This window comes from Onychomys torridus, chromosome 7 (genome assembly GCF_903995425.1).
Source record: "Onychomys torridus chromosome 7, mOncTor1.1, whole genome shotgun sequence".
NCBI classification, from domain to species: Eukaryota; Metazoa; Chordata; class Mammalia; order Rodentia; family Cricetidae; genus Onychomys; species Onychomys torridus.
Window position 1 is genome coordinate 45334694 of NC_050449.1, and position 23492 is coordinate 45358185.

Here is a 23492-nt window from a genome sequence, read left to right on the forward strand (position 1 = left end):
TGATTTATATTTTTAAATATTTACTCATTGTGAACAACGGTTTGGAGTAAAGGCTAGAGTAGAAACAAAGCTCCTTCAACGTCCTTATTGATGTATAAATCTCACTGAGCTTTCTGTCCTCTGTAGTAGAGGAACACGGGGCCTGGAGAGGCGGGGCGGGGGGGGGGGGGGGGGGGGCAGGAACCTGTCCGTGTGCTGTATCTTTGCTTTCATTGCAGCTTTTAATTACTCAAATGATTCTGAATGGTAGGAAATCCATTTCCCTGGGCATTCTCTTCATAGTCCTCAATGCCTTCTAACTACTTAAGACTCAGACCCATCGAGAGTATTAAATCTGTCAGTTAGGTCAAAATATATTGTATTTCAGTATCAAAGGTCTACAGAAGATTAGGAAGGAATTGTCAAAAAGCAATCACAGCCAGTTTAGGGTAGCTTACTTTCTAGGTCCCTAGAGCTGAATGCTAATTGTGTTAGCCCCACTTTGTTTTGTTTTTGTTTAGGTTTTTTTTTTTCTAGTTTAGGTTCTTTTTTTTTTTTTTTGGTTATAATTTTTCAGTGTTTGCAAGAATATACTAGAAAATGGTTGGAGAAAAAACACTTAAGCAAAATTTAAGGCAATCTGTCCTTCTAAAGCCACAGTCTTAACAACCACTCTATTTGAAAGTGTATTATAAATTTCTCTGATCCTAGATTCATTTTCAGTATCTAAGATTGAAAAACTTAACATTTTAAAAAACATATTTTTATGTATATTCATTGAAATAATTTTGAAAGTAAGCAAGTTACAGATAATAAATTAACTTTCATGACAGAAATAAATTTGAGTTTTGATCCAAATGTAGTACTCAACATATATACAAAGTCAGTTTACAGATATCTGCTCCCATTAATGCAGGCATGAGAGCTAAGTTTGCCCAGTGTTTCAGAGGCCTAAACAACCATCCGCGTTGCAATCTGGTGTTCCAGGGACAGGAGATAGGGACAAGACATTCTTTGCCCTCTCCTAACAAATAGAGAACTTCCCATAAAGCTCAAGAAACAAAATAACAAGAGTACCCGTTTGTTTCTATCTCACTAGACATAACAACAACCTTAAGATAAAAAATAAAATAAAGCTAACTGACATGTGGACAGCAAGCTGTGTGGACGAGGTGGGGGAAGGCAACATGAACGCTCTGAAGTCCTTTGTCCTGGGCTGGCCCACAGTGAACTTTGTGGCCACTTTCAGGTAAGAACCACGGCTTGTCCTTGGGTTTACCTTGGTTAGATCCTACAACGAGGTCTAGGACAAAGAGAAACAGTTTTTACCAATTCTGTGCCATTTTGTTGTTGTTGTTTTGTTTTGTTTTTTGAGACAGGGTTTCTCTCTGTAGCTTTGCGCCTTTCCTGGAACTTGCTTGGTAGACCAGGCTGGCCTCGAATTCACAGAGATCCGCCTGGCTCTGCTTCCTAAGTGCTGGGATTACAGGCATGCACCACCACCGCCTGGCTCCGTGCCTAATTTTTAAGGAAAATACTCTGCTCTGGTTGTGTATCGAGTAATTCTTTGTCGATAAAAATACTAAAATGGCTGACTTTCCATATGAAGACTACTTGATTCTTATTCATAAGAATTAGTGATACATACTGGGGAGTAGAAGAGAAATTTACCTTGGGTTAGCTGGTGGGGTTTTGTTGTTGTGTGTATGTGTTTTTATCTTCTATGAAAACAATTGGAAGGAAAAGTAATTATAGGATCATGGAAGTAGAATAAAGTGGACTATCTAGGAACCATCCCATTCTTTTTTGTTTTGTTTTGTTTTGTTTTGTTTTTGTTTTTCCTCCTTTTTATTTATTATATTTGTGTTTTAATTTTACACATCAGCCATGGGTTCCCCTATCCTCCCCTTCCCCCACCTTCCCCCCATCCCTTCCCCTCCAGGGCCAAGACTCCCCTGGGGATTCATTTAAACCTGGTGGATTCAGTACAGGCAGGTCCAGTCCCCTCCTCCCAGGCTGAGCAAAGTGTCCCGGTGTAAGCCCAAGGTTCTAAACCAGGCCCCAGGTGGAGCTCCAGGAGTCCAATTGTGGAGAAAGAGGAGGGACTGTAAGAGTGTGAATTGTTGAGACCAAGATTACAAAAAGCACAGGGACAAATAGCCAAATGAATGGAAGCACATGAATTATGAACCAAAGGCTGTGGAGCCCCCAGCTGGAGCAGGCCCTCTGGATAAGTGAGACAACTGAATAGCTTGAACTGTTTGGGAGGCACCCAGGCTGTGGGACCAGGACCTGTCCCTAGTGCATGAGCTGGCTGTTTGGAACCATCCCATTAATGTCTAGGAGTTTGTCTAAGAACTGTCCCATTCTTAATGTCTATCAATTTGTTTGAAGTGTTGAGACTTCAAGCCTGATTAGTCTTTTCAAACCACAGAAAAACACCTTTACTGAAGCACTGTTTATAAATTAGCACAGTTAAGTTTGAATAAGAGGTAGTTTTGAAGAACTTGTTTGCTTAAAAAAAAAAAAGCTTTCTGTGATACAGATAATGTGTCAAAAGTACTTTTGTATGTTAAGTTCTGATTTGCTATCTATAGAGATGTGGTAATCATAACCATATTTACCTTGTTAAAGAGTGTAAGTTAGTTTCCCAAGACCTACTTCTAGGCTGGCATGTGTTTAGGGAACAAATGAATACGGAGTGTTTTTCTTTCAGCCTGAACATGGTTATTTGACTTTCTGGCTCAGGATGAGCTGATGAAAACTCATACCTGTGATTTTGAACAACTGTACAGCAGCTCCAGTATTGATTTCCATTTTAAAGAGTTTAGTGTTCATCACATACACATGAAGCTTTTCATTCTGCGTCTCTTCCTGCTTTACCACCAAACAACGCAGGCATCATTCTGAAGCCAGACTGCTCCTCTGTGGCCAATGAGTGGACGTGCCATTCCATTCTGCTGTGCATTGTTGACCTGCATGGGATTTTAAGGACTTGTTTAGCAGACACACATTTTTGTGTCATCCTGTTTTTTCACTTCCATGACAGATGTCTAGTTTGCTTGGTAAAAGGAAGCAATTTCCTGTGAGGGTGACCACATACTTTTAAGGGCCATTGTGCCTGGGCAAAGCATGGTTCTTTAACCACATGGTAAAGGTTAATATTCCCAGTCATATCCTGTAGGTCTCAATATAATTTGATGAGAACAATTCACTTCTATAGTATCCATTTACAAAAACACAACAACAAAAAAAAAACCACATCTCTAATTGAGTCATAAACATCTGTTAAATTGAGGAAAAGTCTACAGACTCCCTAACAATTCCTCCTCAAAACTGCCCAAGTGAAAACAGAAATAGGAGAGACTAGGAAATTAGACCTTTCCTAAGGAGACACTGTCCCTAAATGTGATATGTGGCCCCAAGTTGGCACCTAGAACAGAAAAAAAGACATTTCCAGAAGAATTGATGAAATTGAAAAAAGTCAGGAGTTTGGTTATTAGTAAACATCATTGTTTCCTGGTTATACACCTGAGCTGTGACATAAGAGAGCAACAGTGAAGAAATGGCAACTGACTGAAAAAATTCAGTCTTAACAGATTGACCGCCCTGTAGATAACTGCTTAAAATTCTGAGCAAAACACAAACATCAGCAGCTACTTGAGGGCTCTAGAGAACAGAGTTGGAAGGAAGGGTATTTAAGACCTGGAAGGAAGCACCAGCATGTACCAGATTTTGAAGATGTCAAGTAACTGAAGTTCAGTCTGTCAGCCACAGGTACTGGAATGAAAGAAGACACAAAGTAGTTCCCATTTACCATAGCATTCACAAAACACTACCCAAACAAGCACAACTCTCTCCTGTGCATTTGAAAGCAGGATAGTGAGAACCGCAGCCAAAAATGGGGTACAGGTAGACTTTATTTCATAATGTGGGTGCTAGAACACATTTTCTAGATCAGAATTTATATAACTGAATCTTGAGGGAGATTTACACAAGACAAAGGGCTGAGAAGACTCAGTAGTGAAGAGTTCAGTTCCCAGCACCCACATCAGACAGCTCACATCTGTCTCTGTAACTCCAGTTCCAGGGGTTCAACAGCCTTTTCTAGCCACTGTGGGCACCCACATACATGTAGCATATATTCATACAAGTATACACACACAGTTTAAGGAAAAACCTTCAGATGGCCAAAACTATTAACTATGAAAATGTTGCATTTCATGATAAAAGAATGCATAGTATATCATCTGATTGCCAATCCTGAAAGATTGCTTATGTGAAGATAGTTAAGCAATAAAGTTAAAACAAATTACAAATATGTATTAAACATTTTTCTGGAACAAGGAATGTTTTTAGTTTCTATACAGAGACTAGAAACTTTTTAAATTTGTTATTGACAGGCTCATATAATAATAAATTGGACCAGGCAGTGGTGGAGCATGCCTTTAATTCCAGCACTCGGGAAGCAGAGCCAGGTGGATCTCTGAGTTTGAGGCCAGCCTGGTCTACAGAGTGAGATCCAGGACAGGCACCAAAACTGCACAGCGAAACCCTGTCTCAAAAAACAAACAACAACAACAAAAAAAAGAATAAATTGGATAAATTTTTAAATTCAAACATCAATTTCGTCAGTGGCAGTAGAAGCATATTAATTGTATGTGCATTCATGTTAACCAAAAGGTTTTAGAAATTAAAAATAAGTTTGCTTTGAAAAAAATCTACCAAATTACTATTTTGCCTTGTGTATATGAGATGAAAGCAAAATGTTTCCTGACGGTAGACTGGTTTCTGGGCCAAGGCATCTCCATCCATCTGCCAGAACTTCCTTTGATCTCAATATTAAGCATGCTTTCTAGTTTTGTGAATGACAACGTAAACTGAAAATGACAAGCACTTGGAGAGAATAATTAGTCCAATTTTACAGTCAGGAAAACTGAGGCTTCAGATAAGTGGTTTGCCCATGATGATCTCACTTATATACAATTTTGAAAACAAATATTTTGTTCCCAACTCAGATATTCTTTCCACCAAACAAGCCCCTGGCCCCTGACCTGAAACCATTGGTGAAAGAGCAGTGGCATGTTAACAAGCATCGGCCTTGGATTTAATGAAGCTGTCCTGAACTGTGTGAGCTTCCCCGGGGCTGGAATGCCTGCAGCATCTTCTAGGTGGTTATGTGAAGCTCACAGCATTCAGGCACAGCTAGATTCTTAGCAGCAGGCTGTTGTTTCAGTCACCTGAGTTGGCAGACTTTCAGTGTTGGCATCAGTGTTTTATATGCTTCATCTCTCCTCCGTTTTCTTTGGTTGCAGCTCTCCAGAACAAAAGGACAAATGGCTGTCTCTCCTTCAGAGGTATATTTTCCATGTGCACACTTTTAATATTATTAACCTGTGCTTAAACCAAACGTGTTACTGCAGAGATGTGCCCCAATAATGCCCCTTCTTCTCTTTAATGGAAATTGGCATTGGTATGCAAAATAACCACTTGTTCACGTTGTACAGCAGCTGGAACATATGTAAAGAAAATTATCTTATTACAAGTGCCTCATTCCAGGAAGGGGAACTCTGGGGTCACATTAAAGAATTACCAATGTTTTCTCTCTGTGTAGTCTCCAAGCCACCACTCGGAGCTGGTCATTTCTTCAGAGTGCATTTTAAGTCCTCATAATTGCAGGGTTTTATTCAAAGTATCTCAGAAAATTGGTTATCATCCCTGCCCTTGACTATACCAAATACAATAGTCAATGTGGGGTTATCAGAGGCAAAGTTCTTTCCTCCTCTCTCTCCCCCATTCCCCTACCCCATGGGAAAATCCAGATTTACACCATGCCAGGCAGCTAAACGAGAAGAGAATTCATTGCACAGTAGTAGTGTGTAGTCACGTGCTCCCCAGCAAGGTGGAGACCTGTTCAGAGGAGACAGGAGGCTGTAAGGACAAACTCAAGTGCCTTTACCTAGTCTCACCTCCAACACCACTTGTCATGGATGCCCACTGTTTTGGGGGCTCATGCCCAATGACCTGGGGGAAATTTCCCTCTCAACCTATCATATAATCTGATTTTGCTCAGTCTTTCATATGTCCTTCTCCCCCTCACACCAAAAAAGAGCATATAAGTATATTGACAATATTATCAAAATAAGTGGTTTTTTTTAATGAGCCATTAGTGAATCTCATCTGACTCAGTGTTGTTTTGGGTTGTTGTTGCATTTGATTAGATACATCACTCTAGAAAAAGAAAAGGACTACCCGAAGAGCATTCCTCTCAAAATCTTCGCCAAGGACATTGGGAATTGTGCCTATGTAAGTGTTTCTGAGCCAGAAAATTAAATTCCATGTCCCTGCATAAAGTAGAAAACATTGTGGATGAAGAAAAAAAAGAGACAGGCGGGCTGACAGACAGACAGTGTGTACTACAGAAGGCTAGCATTTGGGGGTACCATGGTAGGGGTGTGTGCATTTATGTGTGTCTTTATATGCATGAAAAGCAATGCCAGAGAGTGAAGCAAGCGAAATTCATATTAACTGCAATATTTAACATCTGTTGGCTGGAATACAGCTTGTCGGAAATCTCTTCTCCCGGCATGAGTGTGTCTGGGTCCTCTCAGGAACAGCTGCTGATGCTGTAGGCAGTCCACAGGAGTCACTTGTCATTAAGTAGTTCTTCCCAACTTGTCACTTCAGTCGGCTGATTCTGAAAACTCATTCTTTGAGTTCTTACGACTTAAATCCCTGAGATTAAAGAGCAGATCTGATAGAGGTGACATCATGTAGGGATCACCATGTTTTTATGCTAGACATCATGTCTTTAGTAGTCTATTCCTTGTATTCTTTGTTGGCTGAAATTGTACATAAGAGCCAAACCATTATAAATCATGAACAAGATGGGAACTTGTCTTTTCATGATGTTGTGGGCTGTAATACTACTACACAGCAGCTCTTGGTCACAGTCACTGTGTGCATGCAAATGTAGTTCGTGAGAGTTCTGTTTTAGTTAAAAAAAAAAAATTCTGACCAACTCCTAAGATCCTGCTTTAAGGACATACTCATATTTTTAGACTAAGAAACTCCCAGATCTCCTCCAGTAAAATAGAGAAAACAAAGACAAAACAACCCAAAACCCTAGTGTGTTTCTGCTTACTTTGATATGATTGGTTACATTAAGGATTTTCATGGTTTCAATTTTTATCACATTTAAGTATGGAAAATACCTGCTTAAAAAACTGATGTCCCACTCATTTTTGAAGAAAAGATTTAAGAAGCAGTCATAGGTAAATCAAGGTACCATAACACACTCAGGTTTTTCCCTGCATGAGTGTCAGTGAAGAGTCTCTTTCAGGGTCCCACGCTTCTAGAGTGAATCCCCACTAGGAATGCATCCATGGAAGTAATTCTTTTATTCTTAGCCTTAAGCTGTATGTAGCTTGTTGACGAATACTGCTAAACTCAGCACACTTTTGGTTCTATCTACTTCATATTTCACTAGGCAAGAAGCACTGTATGGTGAAACTCATTAGCTCCATTCCCCAGAAAGGCTTGTAGGGAGACACACTGCGGTAACTAGAGTGCTGAGCATATATGTGCCCAGTGTGAGAACAATTGCCTTAGACACTAGCTATATGGGAACATGGATACTTCACTACACAGAAGAATTTATGGCAGAGTTTCTTCAATTGAATAGATGGACTTTCAAACGTGGGGCGAGGGCAGCAGAGCCTTTCCTAAAAGCCTGTTTTAGACTGAAGCCTGCCTTATATACCATTTTTATTGCCACTCTGGTAAATGCCAAACATTGGGCCTTCCCTCTCCTCCCTTTTTGGGCTCTGAGACCTTTTGGCATAATCCTTGAGAGTAAAAGAAACTCATGAGATCAGAGTACATGACTTTTCGAAAACCTGTTTCAGTTACTAGTCTGCCCTGTCTGGTAACTGGCTCCTAGGTGGAAATCTGCAGATGACAGACAAGTGGCGGCTATCAGTGGGGCTCACCTTTTTCCTCTCATGTCGTTTTGTTTGCATTCATGCAGCTCATTTGTACCATGTACGTAGGCCCTGTGTTAAGGGGCAGAACACCAACTGCTAGTTTTTCTGTAATTATCATATTACGTACATGTATGACCAAGTTAATTTTCAGTAGCATGCCTTGTATGTGAGTCTCTCGGGGTCCAGTGCACTCTCCAGATACCGAGAGGCTATAGTTGGTTTCTCTCCTTTTTGTCTCAGACTGTCTTTCTGTTAGTGGAGAACTATGGTAGTTGACAGAGTGGGTTTCCTAGAACTTCCACTTGGTCATGGACTCATGTGTTTTAAGCCATGGATGGACTGCAGCACTTCTAACCCCAGGAGCTCTGGTGCCCAACACTGGAAAGTTCTCACTGGAAGCCTTGGATACTTTAGTGAGCAGTTCTCATCCTGGTCTCTCTCTAACTGATTTCACACCAAAGAAATGAAACCCGTACTGTGAGAACAGCTGTCAACAGAACGAGGTCTGTTCTGTCCCTGTCACTATGCCCACTGGGTTCTAGAAATGCACATGTAGGGACAGAACAGAGGAAGAGCCTTGCTGATGCGTACCTGTGTGTTTGTGACTGACTGGGACTGGGTTCACATCTTCTCACTCATGGAGCTTTCTGAAGCACTTGTATTTTGTGGACAACATCATTTAAGAGAAAGGAATGCATTATTCATTGCCATAACATATCAGAGAATGAAAGTGATCCATAATGGAGGGCTTGTGCTCCACACTGTCTATACTTGGGATCAGCAGTCACCTTTGGATAATCGCCCTACAATCATTTGTTCACCAGTGTTAAACTCTTCATTTATGTTTATATTTTTTCTCTACAGTTTAAAACTATAACAGTAATGAATTCAGACACAGCGAATGAAGTTATCAACATGTCACTACAAATGTTAGGGATAACTGTAAGTTACTTCTGCTAGATTTTTTTTCTTTATATGACATGGTCTTGCTGTGTAGCCCAGGTTGGCCTTGAATGTGTGATTCCTTTGCCTCCACCACCTAGATAATCTTTTAAACTTTGGTATTTTAGATTCAAAATAATATTTAGTAAATTAGATGTAAGTATAATCCCTTCCATCATGACACACCCAATAACAAAGTTACATTTGCCCCTCAGATGTAAAAAAACAGGAAAGCTTTTACATTAGCATGATGTGGATGCTATTCTATTTTAACATCTCTGTGACCTGACGACATAATGATTAAACTAGAATCTTAGAGTAAGAAGTATATGAGTAATAATGTGCATTTTCATTATATGTCCTGCACATATGCGCAAAGAGTTTGGTGAAGGTTTCATAAGAAAATTGTTACTTCCTTCACTCCCTTGTCACTGTTTGACTGTCCATCACGTCCTTGATCATGTGATAGTGTTTGTATTCTAAGACTCAATCTCCAGATGATTACCAGTCCCTAAGAGTTTGCTCTGTAATACAATTTTTGTGTTGACTGGCTTCAAGTCCTAAGGATGACAGCTGGTTCCTCTTAAGAATGAGTCAATAAAAACACAGCTTTGAATTCTGTCATAGATCTGAAGAGCATTACTGAGCTGACCATGTCAGCCTCTCTTGCTTTGAACCTGACCCTTAGTTTTTTGGGGTGAGTTTGAAAATGTTGTTAGTGGATATGATTGGAACATTGAGAATGAGGTCAGGGGAGGAGGACTGGAGAGCTGCTCCCTGTGCCTCCCTGCTAGCACCCCATAGAGAGTTCCTCTATTAAACTAGGGGGCTTTATTTTTAAATGCACTATGAGATAAGCCATCAAGATGCTCAGCTGTGAAGGTGCTTGCTACCAAGCCTGATGACATACATGAGCTCCATCCTCAAGACCCACTTGGTAGGAAGAGAGGACTAACTCCTGAATGTTATCCTCTGACCTCCACATGTATTGGCATACATGCGCGCATGCGTGTGTGTGTGTGTGTGTGTGTGTGTGTGTGTGTACACTCAAACACACAATAAATGTAGTACATTTTTAAAACTATATTGTGACATGATACACTTAAGACATCATATTACTGCTTGTTTTAGGTTTGTGCTTACCCATGCTACTAAGCCCATAATGACTCAAGGCAATCAAAATTTGGGATTAAAAAATCTGATTATTAAAATCTAGTAAATATGGTTAAAATATAATTAAATTTTATATGCAATGAGTAAACTAAGTATTTCTACATTGATTCCTAACCTACACAAACATACTTCGGAAGAGAGTGCACATGCTTAAGTTAAGAAGGAAGATTAACTACTTCATGACACATTTTCTCGGCCTTCTCCTTTAAAGTCTGATCTGCTCATGCCAAAAAAAAAAATTTTAATTAGGAATTGAGACTATTTTATTACACCCACTCTAAGAGATATTGTACAAGGTTTCTGACTTTACCTAAAATTGTTGTTATTAGATTGTTCTTCTTCTGTCCAAAGGACAAGGTAGAGAAGAAATGGTCTGTGTGTGCATGCACTTGTGGCCAGGAGTAATGCATGGCATGTGTAATAGCCAGGGCCCTCTATTAGAAGGCCAGGCCCTGACTTGGTTGCAAGTTAAAGGCAGAACAATGCAATGCTTCCAACAGACTTAGCTATCTCTATTCTAGTTGCATATAAGGATTTTGCCTTGTCCCTCCTGAAGGATTCAGCAAAGTCCACATAATTAGCATTATTTCTTTCAAGTGGGATTTATAGTATTGTTGGATTATATAACACTAGTGAATGATTTTATTGATTTTCATGACTAAGCCTGTTCTCTAGATAGAACTCTTATTCTTTCTGTCCCCAGGACTGGGTGGAGTTACTCAAATGTAGTCAATGCAACTCGCTATCCATCTCCTGAAAGCCTTTTGGTCATTCCCCTGCCCAGAGGCTCTAAACTAAGCTAAACACAGCTAAAAAGTGGCCTCTGTGACCTGACTTTAGTATCACAGACAGCTGTGTTTATGGTTTTCTGGGTAAGAAAGTTGTCTTGCAGGGGCACATTGGATGTTAAGTCCAGTATTGTCTGAGACCATCAGACTCTCAGAAGTGAGACCAGCCTTTTAGAACCAGAAAGTATATTATTCCTTTGTGAAAGGGCTTGCTTAGGCTTTCACACTCTGTGGAGCACTGATAGGAAGGGTCTAATTCTACTGCAATCTGTGAGATCCTAGGTCAGCACGGGGACTGTGGGCATGAGAGGAGCAAGAGTGATGGCCCCTGTTTTTAAATAGGGTATGGCTGTAGGAATAAGCACTACCATCCCCCAAACCTTATGTACCCATGAATCTAAATAGTATAAAATGCCCAAACTCTCTCCACATTCAGGACCTAACATGAAAGATTTGTTTTGACTATTTTTTGTATCTCAAGGGCTCTGAGAGAGATTACCAGCTGTGGGTGAATTCTGGAAAAGAAGCAGCGCCATACCCACTTATTGGTGAGTGCCTGTCCAAGTCTAAGATAGCATCCATGTTTCCTTTGGCTCTGTGATCTTGAGCCCATGTTCCTATACCAAGTGTTTACTATGAGCTAGACAATGGGATCTTTTCTCTCAGGCTGATAGTGATTAAAGTTGGGAAACATATTTTCCTGTTGGCTTTTTTACTTTGCAAGCAGATCTTGCCAAGCCCTTTATTGGGGTTTCTTCTCCGTGAGAGAGCAGTGTGCATTGGAATTCCTCTTGATTGGTTTTTCAGAGTCTTGGGCTGCCTGTTGTCTCTCCTCCCCCTGCTCTGATGACAAGGCTGCCTCTATACACAGAGTACTATGTGGGGTAGAGTGGTGCATTGTCACCCATCCCTGAGCATGGAACATCTGCTTGCACCCAGAATTCCCTTAGAGTCATGAAGAAAGTGACGTTAACCCATTTTAACTCCTAAAAGTCTTCACTGACTAGTTTTCCAACTAACTAGTAATCTCCTTTACTAGTTCTCTAGCCAAATTTCCATTTGTTTTTATGATTCTCATTTTTGCCTGTGAGACAATGCCTTGCTACATAGTCTAGGCTAGCCTGGAATTCAAAACCCCACTGTTGTGAGGAACTATTGATCATTAGATTATAACTTACTTGTTGGTTAGTAATTTCACTCTAATTAACAAATAGGGCAATTAAAATAAGGTCTGGCATCTGTTTCAGATACTAAAACAACTATAACAATGTGTTAACAATTTAAAAATCCTCCTACCTTTGGGGTACTGCGCCATATGTGCTATATGCATCATTTTGTACAATCCACTGTCAGTGAGATTACTCTTGAATGGTTGAGTATTTCAGGTGATCTGAGTAATTAACACCAAACTTTTCTATGAGATGTTTGTGTACTCTGATATGTAGGAAATAGGAAGTTGCCATGCCATGCTGAGGGCAAAACTGATTCCCTCAGACAGGTTTGCTTTTAAATGCTGTCATGTGTGCAAAAGTGGATAAGCAACAATGAAATTTCATTTAAAAACAAAATAAATATTTAAAATAATTTTAATATGTTAGAACTAAGTAGATTGTGACTCTTAGGCATAGACCTACTTTAAACTTCACTGAGTACTACAACTCTAAACTATGAAATTAAAATTTTCTGCTAGTATGATTGACAAAGCAGTGTGGATTAGCTGCTCATCATTTTTATAGATTCGTTTTTTAGTATTGCTGTTTTAGGGGCAGTGTTGCCATAGTCTTGGGAAGTTGCTGTAATGTATAAATGTCAGTATCACATTTGCCTTGTATGCCTCTATCTGGTGCAAAGGAAAGGCTTGCCGAGTTACATTCAGTGATTGTAGGTGAAAATGTACTATCATTGCTTAAAGGATCTCTATCATGGCAGGATTGAAGGACTATACCTCACCAATGAGTTTACTTGGAGTCTAACCAGCTAAACTCAGGTTATGGTCAGATGTGCAGAATTTGGTTTTCCTTAGTTTGTCCATTCATTGTTAACATCTGTATTCTGAACCTACTACAGTTCTTTCAACTCTATGAACACCAGCCTCAAAGAGAAGCAAATCAGAGAAGCCAGTCCCAGGGCTACAACTAATTATGAACTAACAGAATACAAAAATGGCTCCCACACAGATGTGCTAGAGAATAGTCAGGGTGAATCTTTGGGGGTTTTGTGGTGGTGGTGGTTTTATTGTTTTGTTTTGAGACATGGCCTCAGTAGCCCAGGCCCTGTCTTGCACTTGCTATGGCACTCAGGCTGGCCTCAAACTCAGTGATTCTCCTGTCTCAGCTTTCCATGTGTTGAATTTCAGGCATGAGCCATCACACCTTTGTACTATATTTGTGTTGAGGAACACAAACAATGAAGGGGGCCAGTGACTCACCGCTCCATTGCCAGGTTATAGTGATCCTTACCAGACAGGCATCTTTGTCTCGGTTTTTAAATGTAATGTTACCAACTAGTGTTTCCTTGTTTGATCTCAACAATGCTTGTATGGCAGCCAAGGTAAATATTGTCCATTATGGATTTAGAATACAGATCACCCAAGATTTACAGATCCTTTGGTGTCAAGGGAGAAAATGAGATACTCTTAAATATTCTTAGCTGCAAACCCAGAAAAGGCCCACTATGCAATTCACAAGCTGGTGTCTACAATCCTTCTAAGGATTCTTTGAAGATTTTTTTCATTCTCTCACCATTCATCTGCTGTGAGACAACCACTCTGATTTGGTAGAGCCACCTGCAATGTGCAGAGGCCCCAGTTGTAGACGAGGCACATGGATCTTTCCGTGAACAAAAGGATTCTTTGTCCCAGATGTCCCAGGTGTAAATCACTGCACACTCCAGTCTTCAGCACTTGCTGGTGGTACTCAGTCAGCCTGAAGTCTGCATTTGGATTTTTCTCTTTGTAGGGCATGAGTATCCTTATGGAATTAAAATGAGCCATCTCCGAGACACTGCCCTTCTGACCCAGGGATCAAAAGACTCTGCCACCCCATCCCAGCTCCAAGAGCCTTTCCTCATGGAACAGCTGCCCCGAGAGATGCAGTGCCAGTTCATCTTGAAACCCAGCCGCCTGGCGACAGCCCAGCAACTGAGCAGTGAGTCGCTTCCCCTCCTTCATAGAACCCTCTTTCAGCAAAAGCTTGCATTCCTGAACACCAATTTAGTACAAAGGCAAAGACCCAACTTCCACTCCGATGAACTTTCCAGTATGAGATTTCAAAAGAAAAGATGGGATTTTGGAAACAGGCTCTATAAACTAAGCAATAGGCTTTCTGACTTTGACTCAGAAACAAGGGAGAATAATTTGTCCCCTTTAACTTTGTGCCCACTGCAGTCAAAGGCGCGGGTGACGCTGCAGGTGCTTCAATGACTTCTTTGTGCTGTCATATACTCCACTATGTGTCTTCCCCCCCCCCAAATGATCACATTATAAAGGGAGCCTGTCCATGACGGGTGTCAGAAGACTGTGATGCCCTGACCAGGATCTTGGTCCTGATAAGTATGTGAAGACTAATATGATTTCTACTGAAGTCTCCCCTTAGCCTACTAATCTAACATGAATTCCCAATGAACATAGCTGTCTCATTGCTACCCCATAATAAAGGCTGTATTATGGTAACTGTGATGTCAAACAGAAGAGCATTATAAGTTGCCTTGACCCAGGCTTGCACTAAAGTGCTCAGTCTGCAGCAAGACTGTATGAAGAAACAAAAGAAAATTGAAACCCCAAAGTCTAAGGGTGATAGGAAATTGATACTGTGTTTCTATGTCTGCTTTTGTCAGCTGGTCCAGTGAATAGTGACATTGCCTTCTGCTAATGAACAAGTTTGAGGAGGAAGAGCTTTAAAGAGAAGGCATGGACCTCAAAAGATCAGAGGCCACCCTCCCATCTCATGACAGCTTATTGGCATCAGCTGAGTGCCAGATGAAACTCTTCATCTGTGTTCAGCTACTGCAGCATTCATGAAAATGTGCCTTTTCATTTTTCTACATTTCTGACCTCACAGCTGAATGACCCTACTTTAAGAAAAAAAAAAAATGTGTTCAGTTATCCAAACTTAGAGGGAAATGACAAATCAATAATTATTACAAAGGTTTCTCTTGCTTTAAGTGTTAATATTATGCATTGCCAAGGTCTTTTCAGTTGGGATCTCCTCTAATCCATTTAAATTCTTTGATTTTTTTTCATACTAAAACAGCTGTAAGTTTCTAAAATAATTGCAGTTATCAGGGGCAAACTCAGTTTTCATCCCAAGTTCTGCTTTATTGGGCTAAAAAGGTGTGTTCTGTTGTGGCAACAGCCTTTGCTCGTTATGCTTTTCCTATCTGTAAGCCCATATTCCTCTTTCCCCTTGCCTACTGACTCAACTCCATATTCATCCTTCCCCTCACCTACCGAGTCTGCCAGTGTCACCATGTCCCCACTATGTTTGCATGCTTCTGTAGCCATACGTGACCCGAACCCCATTGGCACCACAGTCCCTCTTGCAGATGACCTCAGCTCTTTTGCCTCTCTAGATGACTGCTGAGCACTTTGGAGAAATCATACAGCAGAAGGGCAGCTTGGCATCACTAATAACCAACCTCAAACACACCCTCATACTGGCTGGGCAATCTGAACCACCTGTTTTATACCCATCTCCACACACAAATCAGCCTCGCCACTGTCTGCTAATGACCCGGCCTCAAGTGCTATGTCTCACTGCAGTCAGCAACAGATCAGACAGCAGGCTTCCCAACATCACCAACATCAAGCTGTGCAAATGTACTTAAATTCATATCCGTCATCATCATCTCTCCTCTAACAGTAAACTGAGTCTGGAATCCTAAGTCTGGATGGGCACATCCTTGGGTCATTTTGAGGTACTGCTTTGGAGATAATGATTTCAACCGCTAAAACAAAGAGGCCAGATACTGGTCTCTATTCCAGCACCGGGGGCATCTTAAGTGCTCAGTAAAATACTTGCTGACTGCGTGGACAGGTTAATGGCTCTTTTAGCAGCTGAATTTAAAATTGCCATATAAGGAGACTATAAATTCACAGTTTTTAAATGCTTTTCTTTCATTAGAGTAATTACTAAGGGTCTTTATACATTCATTGTTTTGCATTCTCTTGTTTCCTCTCTCTTGGAAGATGGTGCTTGTGTCTTCTATGCTCAGGGTAAACAGGTGAGGGAGAGAGCAGCTAAAGCCCGTGCGCCTAAGACACCCGAATCACCTTCTCTGCAGCTACCAACAGCAAGTGTAGCATTCACACACCTCCGTTTGTAGGTTTAGGGTGCTGTGTGAGTAGGTTTTGTGAAGTGCTGTTTAGGAATTCCCTGGCTTTTTCTGTAAGGGGCCTGATAGTAAAATGTATTGGCCATACAAAGTATTGCCAATGAAGTTTTGAAAATTTTTATCTGTATGTAATCCATTTGATATAGCATGATGAGAAAATTATTTGGATGCTCTGTGAGAAAGGGTAATTTCCACAAATTTCTTATTGGTAGAATTCAAAATCTAATCAAGCACAATGTCTGCCAATGAGGAGAAATAAATTTTGGGGAGGATAGATAGATATAGCACTTCTTATTTGGGATTTGAAGTTCTTGATCTAATTGTAGAAGTTGAATGCAAATGTTCTTATCTATAATGGAACTTTTATAATGGCATTGGTATTTAGCAAAACTTAGCTATGTGAAATGCTTTAAGATGAAATATAAAAGTATACAATTTTAATTGTGCATATTTCTCTCTTGAATGGTATTTGTAGAATTTTATTAGATCCTTCTTCTTTTGACAATGGCCTGTTAGCATTTCATTGCAAATTAATCACCTCAGTCACAAAGCAACATGGGTTTTGAAAGGTGGAAATTTCCTTTACTCTTACATCAAAGGTTAGTTAAAAAAAGGAATGACTAGCCCTGGAATCAGGGTGAACTTAGAAGGTAACTGCTATGGGTTGTCTTCAGAGTGGCTTTTCTGGGATAGTTTTATATTGGAGCACTGGTCTGCTTACGGTTTTAGATCAGAGCCAGGTGTGGTGGTGCACATCTGTCATTCCAGCACTCTGGATGCTGAGGCAGGAGAATTACAGCTGAAGGAAAGTTACAGCAAAGCATCTAGAGAGTCTACAGATGAGATTATTGGCCTGTGTGGTGATCTTCATGTTACCAAACCATTTCCACCTGGAACTTAGCATTTTATTGAGTATTTCCCTAATTCTGTTGATAGAGAAGCTTCCTCAGACTACATGCAGCCCGGCAAAGCATAGAGCAGTGGAAATGAAACCTCGCCTAGTTCTTCAGCCCCAGACCTAACTGCCCTACTGTCGGCACCGTTAACATGAGGCCACCTTCCTCCATAGCTATTGGCCATACTGTCCATTTTCTCACTGCTGCTGTTGCTGTCTTTCGGGTGGAGTCTGTATGCCACTGTGGAGATTGTTTTCAGTATGCATAGCTTCACTATGATACGGAAAAGATGACCATATGATTCCATCACCTCCCTTCCCACCTGTGGGCCCCAACTCATCACTAGTGTAAATCAGAACTCCAAAGGAATCTGGAGGCTAAGGTAGGATTGCCACAGGCCCAAAGCAAGCCTGGACTACAAAGTAAGACACCATGTCAAGCAAAACAATTCTCCATTTCTTCCCTCCCCCCCCCCCTCCCCCTCCCCCTCCCTCTCCCCCTCCCTCTCATTCCTATCAGCCTGGCAGCCTGACCTATACTTTTACAGCATATATTGTCAGTGTATAGAATCAGACATGTGTACCAATTTCACATAATGTCTCTTATTCTGTGTCTCTTAAATCCACAGAATTCAAATTCTTGAATTGCTTAGTCCTAGAAAGTAGCTATAATACATGGTCTCTCATGTATAAAATAATATTTTATTTCAAAAGTTAATGAAAAAATAACAAAGAAAGATAATTTCTTTCTCTTGATATTTTATGCTTCCTGGGTAAAGTAAGCCATAATTAGATACACAAAACTCCTTATTTGCATTGCTAAGAGAGGCCTCCTTTAGTTAACTTAAGGTTAATATCCCCTTCTTAGGAAGCTGAGGTAGAATGGTAAGAATTCAAGTCTAGCCGGGACTATACATCATGAAATTGTGTTGCCTCTGCCCACCGAAGGGAGTGGAGGTTGGTTAAACCGGCTTTAGACACTTGGAAAAATTATGAAAACTTGTAAATTTTTAAGTTTGCATATATTGAATTCACATTATGGAAGAACCTTTAAAATTCTAGTCTCAAAGCAGTAACAAGAAAAACTAAAACACTAAAGGTAAAATATAGTTGAAAATTCAAAGATTAAATAAAAGTTCCTTTAGAAGATTAAAAAAAAAAATACATTAGATCCCCGAAACTTACCCTAGTCTCCAATGAGCAGTTGTACTGTATTGGGAGGTTCCAGATGTAAACATTAAATTTATCTGAGCTCAAGACTCAAATGTCACTGCTAACAAACCTTTGTCCCTTCAAGCATGTCATTAGCCCTACTTTGCCTCTTTATCTGTCCCCTGTATAACACACAAAAGCTCATCTGTGTCCTTAGACCGTGAGGACACTTACCCCAAGTCTTTTCTCCAGTGTCAGGAACAAAGCAGAAGTTACATGAAGATTGATAGCTTAGTTACATCTAGAATGGAGAAACTGGAGTGAGCAGTTTGGGTGGAAAGCAGGGTGGTCTGAAGGAGCTGTCCCCGCTCCAGATCTGCAGCATCACAGCTACTTCCCACCTCTGCTCAGACCCACTGAAGGTGAACGGAACTTTAGAGAAGATGCTAAAACACAGGACACCCCTTCCCCCACCTGAATGTGGTACTCAGGGGGAGGGCAGGGGAATAATTAGTTGTATGGACAGAAGACAATTAGTTAAAGCTTTTTGATTACACTCTAAAGTTGTATGAATTATTTTTTTAGTATTGAGTTTTACAATGTGAACATGAGAAGAATCTAGGTAAGTTTACACTTCATTCACTATATATTTATGTTGCCCCTGTGGTTTTTTTTTTTTTTTTAATGGCAATAGCATCTTTTGTCATCAGTCCTTGTCATTTAGAAAGAAAGAAGTATGCACTGAAATGATTAAAAAAAAATCAACTTCAATCAATTTTTTTCCTCAGTCCTGAGGATCCTGAAGTCTCACACTAAATGTCCTGCACAACAGGATGACCGTGACTGAAAATATTTAAGTTCATAGGCTCAGAGAAACCCTGTCTCAAAAAACAAAAAAATTTAAGTTTATGACTCAATTTTGATTTTATCCTCTGTCTACATGCATAGGACAGTTGGGTATGTTACTTGGTAATAGAACATTCTTAAGGATGTGAAATCTAAAAATCAAATGTGATAGTTTTAGAATGGGTTAAAATGTGCAAACCAGACAGAAAAACTACTCAACATGCATATTAGCATTCATTTTCTATAGACACTTGCACAGATTGGTAGGCAGATTCCTTCCTGGATTTAAGGAAAAATTGGTTCCCTTTTCTGTTTTTCTCTGTTTTGTTTTTGTTTGGAATGGAAGTTAGAAAGATCAAAGTAGGAAGAAAGTGCTATAGCTGAGCAGAGTAATGATATTCTTTTATGTCTGCACATTCCTGACAGCTGTTAAACCCAGGGAAAATGGGAACCAAGAGATTTTCTCTGCCAGGAGGAGCCTGGTCTCATGGTAGCTTTAACAGAGAACCCACAGTCATGACCTGGGCAAACACTTTTTCAAAATAAGCATAGTGTGCCTCTCAATAGGCCTGTGACAGATAGGTAACATCTTTTTCTATTTCAAGTTAAAGGAAACAGGAAAGTCTAAATGGATGTGTGAACCAGCAGTTTGAAGTAGGCTCCCAACGCCATGGTCAAGAGCACTTACTTCACATCTCATTGTGCTTCCTACTTGCAATAGCATAAGAAAGAGAAGGATGGATGATGGTCGTAGTCAAGATGCTGTTTAGTAAAATGTTGCTCATTTGTTTATCATCCCACAAATTGGGCTTGTTTCATATTTGGTTTCAGTAGATTACTCTGAAGAAAGAAAATGCTCAGTTACTTTATAGTCAAATGATACAAAGGGTTCTTTGAAATTAGCATTTGATACTGCTGACCATGTCTTCCTTGGATTATCTCCTTTCCATATTCTGTTATTAGCCAGTGTTGGACAGCAGAACATCATTTCTGAATAGAAATGCCATAACCCAGAGTTTAATGACCAGTTGGTTCCCTGTGCTCTCCCTGGAAGTCGGGCAGTGAGTGGGTGTGAAGGCTCTTCAGATCTGAGTTCTTTGATAGCTGTTTTGGATCTGTGTCATGAACACTTGTTTTAGGTATTATCCGAAGATGTGAGCAGATTACCTGTGGTTATTCGGGGCTTCCACTCTGCTCTTCTCCTTCCCGGTATTCACCATTAGCTGTCACTGGTTGTGGCTTCCTCTGTCTTGAATCCCTAGGTCTTCCAGCCAATCCAAACAGGTCTCTCTCCAGGTGTTTCCACCCCACTACCCTGGGGCCTGCTGGGTCTCACTAGTCTGCAGCTATACTGCCTTAAACACACTTTTTGAAATTGTGTATTGAAAAAGATACATTGGAAATTTTGCAGTTACTGAGAAGGGAAACAAATGTAAGACGTTAGCTTCCTGTCTCTGTTCTCAGTGGAATGAGACATCCGATCACAAAGCCGCCTTTGTTTCTAGAAACATCACAAGAATGACTCCTCTTCCTTCTCCCTCAGTCCTCCTCTGTCTTGCCATCCTCTCCTCCTCTCTTCCTCACTTTTTAATTGTGACCTAATTCACTTTTCAGCTTTTTTATAATGCCTGTCTCATCTTTAAAATGTATAAGTATGTGTTGATGTAAAGTACTTTCTGCTCTAAGTTGCTATAGTTCAACGAGAAAGAAGTGTTTTCTTTTTTCCTTCGTTGTACAATGTTAGAGGTGAAACCCAGGGCCTTGTGCATGGTAATTATTCTATCACTGAACTACATCTGCAGCCTAAGAAATGTAACTTCTCTCTATTTTAAATTTTAGTGTCAAAACTCAAATCAGCAGTCCAGTGATCCACCCCATAAATGATTAGAAGAAGCCAATTCTTCCTAAATTTGCCAAATATTTCTAATAGACTTTCATAGCTAACATTGTCAGCAACACAGGACCTCCATAAGCACTTGTCTGAGAGAGTGTAATGAGTAAACTACAAAACAAACTGTAGAAATAAGTCTGGGTGAATCACAGGTTTCCTCCTGATCTCACTTCCTAGATTCTGGCCAGAAGACATTTAGAAGGAGGCGCTCTATCATCAACTGGGCTTTTTGGCGGGGTTCCAGCACTCACCTGGACAACCTGCCCATGTCACCAACATCCCCTATGCCAGGACAGCTCTTTGGAGTTTCTTTACCAGATATTTGTGAGAATGACAATCTGCCAAAACCTATCTTGGTAAGTGTCATTTGAGTCTGTAAACTAGTGGGGAAGGAAGTTAGTGGGGGAACTGCTGCAGGGTGTGTCTGTCCCCAAAATGGAAAGTTCATAAACAGCCCCTGGCTTTAGCTAAGAATCTCTACCCATACTTCAAAACTTGAAAGTCAGATCTCCTCGTTGCAGAATCTTGAGAGAGATGTAGGAAGAAGAGAGAACCCAGTCCACTTGTTATGAGCTAGCAATAGTATTCCACTCAAACTATGTCGTCAGAAAATCCACAGATCCATTCTCCAACTCTGTTGTTCAGAGAGCATCATCCTACTGCTTTTTACGGTTTTAAACATGGTTTTATTTATATCTCACATGTTTAGCATCAAGATATAGTCTCTGGTATTTAGTTGTTTGTGAAGAGAATAGGATGGAAAATAACTACTGCGTTTGAATAGTCTCTGATTGATAGATAAAATAGTCACTAGTAGCAAGATTTGTTGTGTTTCCATTATCCCCTGAGCAGTCTGCTCCACTGCACTCTGGAATCGCATGCTTTGTTGTACATCCATAAACGCCAGGCAGATGTTTCATTATCTTGTTCATCCTCCACAGTAAAGTTATCATTACCATCCTTACTCTATAAATTCTAAAGTAAAACTCAGACTTAAGCCCAGATTGCACAGGAAATCAGGGGCATAACTGGCTTCCTGATCTTGTGGCCATTTGTCCCCACACACCATTGTCTTCTATACTGGATGCAGAAGACATTCAGAAACAAAGCAAAATTGGAGAACACCTCAAATCGATTCTCTGAAACTTTTAAGACTATATTCTTATTAACTATATCTACCATGTCATACAATAAGTCTCATGAACTCACTTTTTCTTGGACTGGGTACTATCTCCCTGGCCTCTGGTTATTTATAACCACTCTGTGTCCTAAAAACATCATTTGAATCCTTCTATCCATCTAGCTATCCAGCTCCAGTCCTTCAGTGCTTACATACCCTGGCCTTCTGGCAGCCACAGAAGTCCCAGTACCTGCTCCTGTGCTGGTGTGTAAAGGACCATTTTCATTTATTTCCTCACAGGATATGCTTTCCTTTCTTAACCAAAAAGGCCCTCTCACAAAAGGCATCTTCAGGCAGTCAGCCAATATGAAATCCTGCAGAGAGCTAAAAGAGAAACTGAATTCTGGAATTGAGGTCCACCTTGACTGTGAATCCATCTTCGTGATAGCATCTGTGTTAAAGGTAAGGATAGTTCACCCACTGTGTACCCCAGACTTAGCTCTAGATGCAGAATTCATTCTATTATTAACATTATTTCTGCTTGAAAAGAATCATGATAGATTTGGAATCAAAAAATGTTAAACAATTTCACAAAGCCAATACTGGACTTTGAGGGCAACACCAGTAATGTAACAACCAGATAGACTCTTGTTTTTCCCTCACGATAGTCCACTCATTACCACCCCAGGCACAAAGGCAAACTTGAGTTAAACTGTGTAACATCAGGACATACAGAGGACATTGTCCACAACGAATATTCTGCTTTTCTGAGTTCCTCACTCTCTACCTTCCTACTGAAGACCAAGTTTTCAAAACTGAACTTGTATTAAATGTCTGAAAGAGTTTTATAAGTTTGCCATAATAAAGATACATTAGCCTTAAACTAAAACAAGATTTGCAGATGCCCCCTAAAAACCCCCTCACTCCTGTAACTCCTCACACACTCTAGCAGGAGAGCAGGGATGGCTGGGCCTTCGAACCTTCACCACAGTTAGAAAGTTCTAACATGTTCTCTTCCTTGTGTTCTTAGAAATGCCCTATCATTTTGGAAAAGAAACAAGAACTAAGCTGTCAGACTTCTATTTACAAAAGGGCTGGGATGCACTGAACCAGGGGTAGAGAAGGCCCCAGGGTCATCTGAGCCATAGGGTGGACATGGCTTGTTTTGCACTGCCCCAGCTGAGTGGCCAGCTGGTAATAGAGTCAGCACCATGGCTTGTGAGACCTCCCTGTTGTTTCTTGATAGGCCATGTCTAAATTCTGCTGTGGGCTTTGGCAGAAACAAGTACCATTCTGGAGAGTGAGCTAGGGCCATCTGATCTCTTGTATAGGTTTCTATCACTCTTCAGTCCCAGGATAATACAGATACATGGTTTGTGTAACCTTAACT

The 23492-nt window shown here is 40.5% G+C and overlaps 1 protein-coding gene across 2 annotated transcripts in view; it reads left to right on the top strand.

The window, feature by feature from the left end:
* Arhgap20 (Rho GTPase activating protein 20) overlaps nucleotides 1–23492 on the top strand; it is an 88278-nt gene that overhangs the window by 52155 nt on the left and 12631 nt on the right. For both annotated transcript variants that reach the window (XM_036192781.1, XM_036192780.1), the window contains exons 4-11: nucleotides 1079–1228; nucleotides 5295–5336; nucleotides 6201–6285; nucleotides 8829–8906; nucleotides 11349–11415; nucleotides 13825–14013; nucleotides 21160–21338; nucleotides 22403–22564. In XM_036192781.1, the coding sequence (XP_036048674.1) occupies nucleotides 1079–1228; nucleotides 5295–5336; nucleotides 6201–6285; nucleotides 8829–8906; nucleotides 11349–11415; nucleotides 13825–14013; nucleotides 21160–21338; nucleotides 22403–22564 (952 nt within the window). The remainder of the gene's footprint in view (nucleotides 1–1078; nucleotides 1229–5294; nucleotides 5337–6200; nucleotides 6286–8828; nucleotides 8907–11348; nucleotides 11416–13824; nucleotides 14014–21159; nucleotides 21339–22402; nucleotides 22565–23492) is intronic.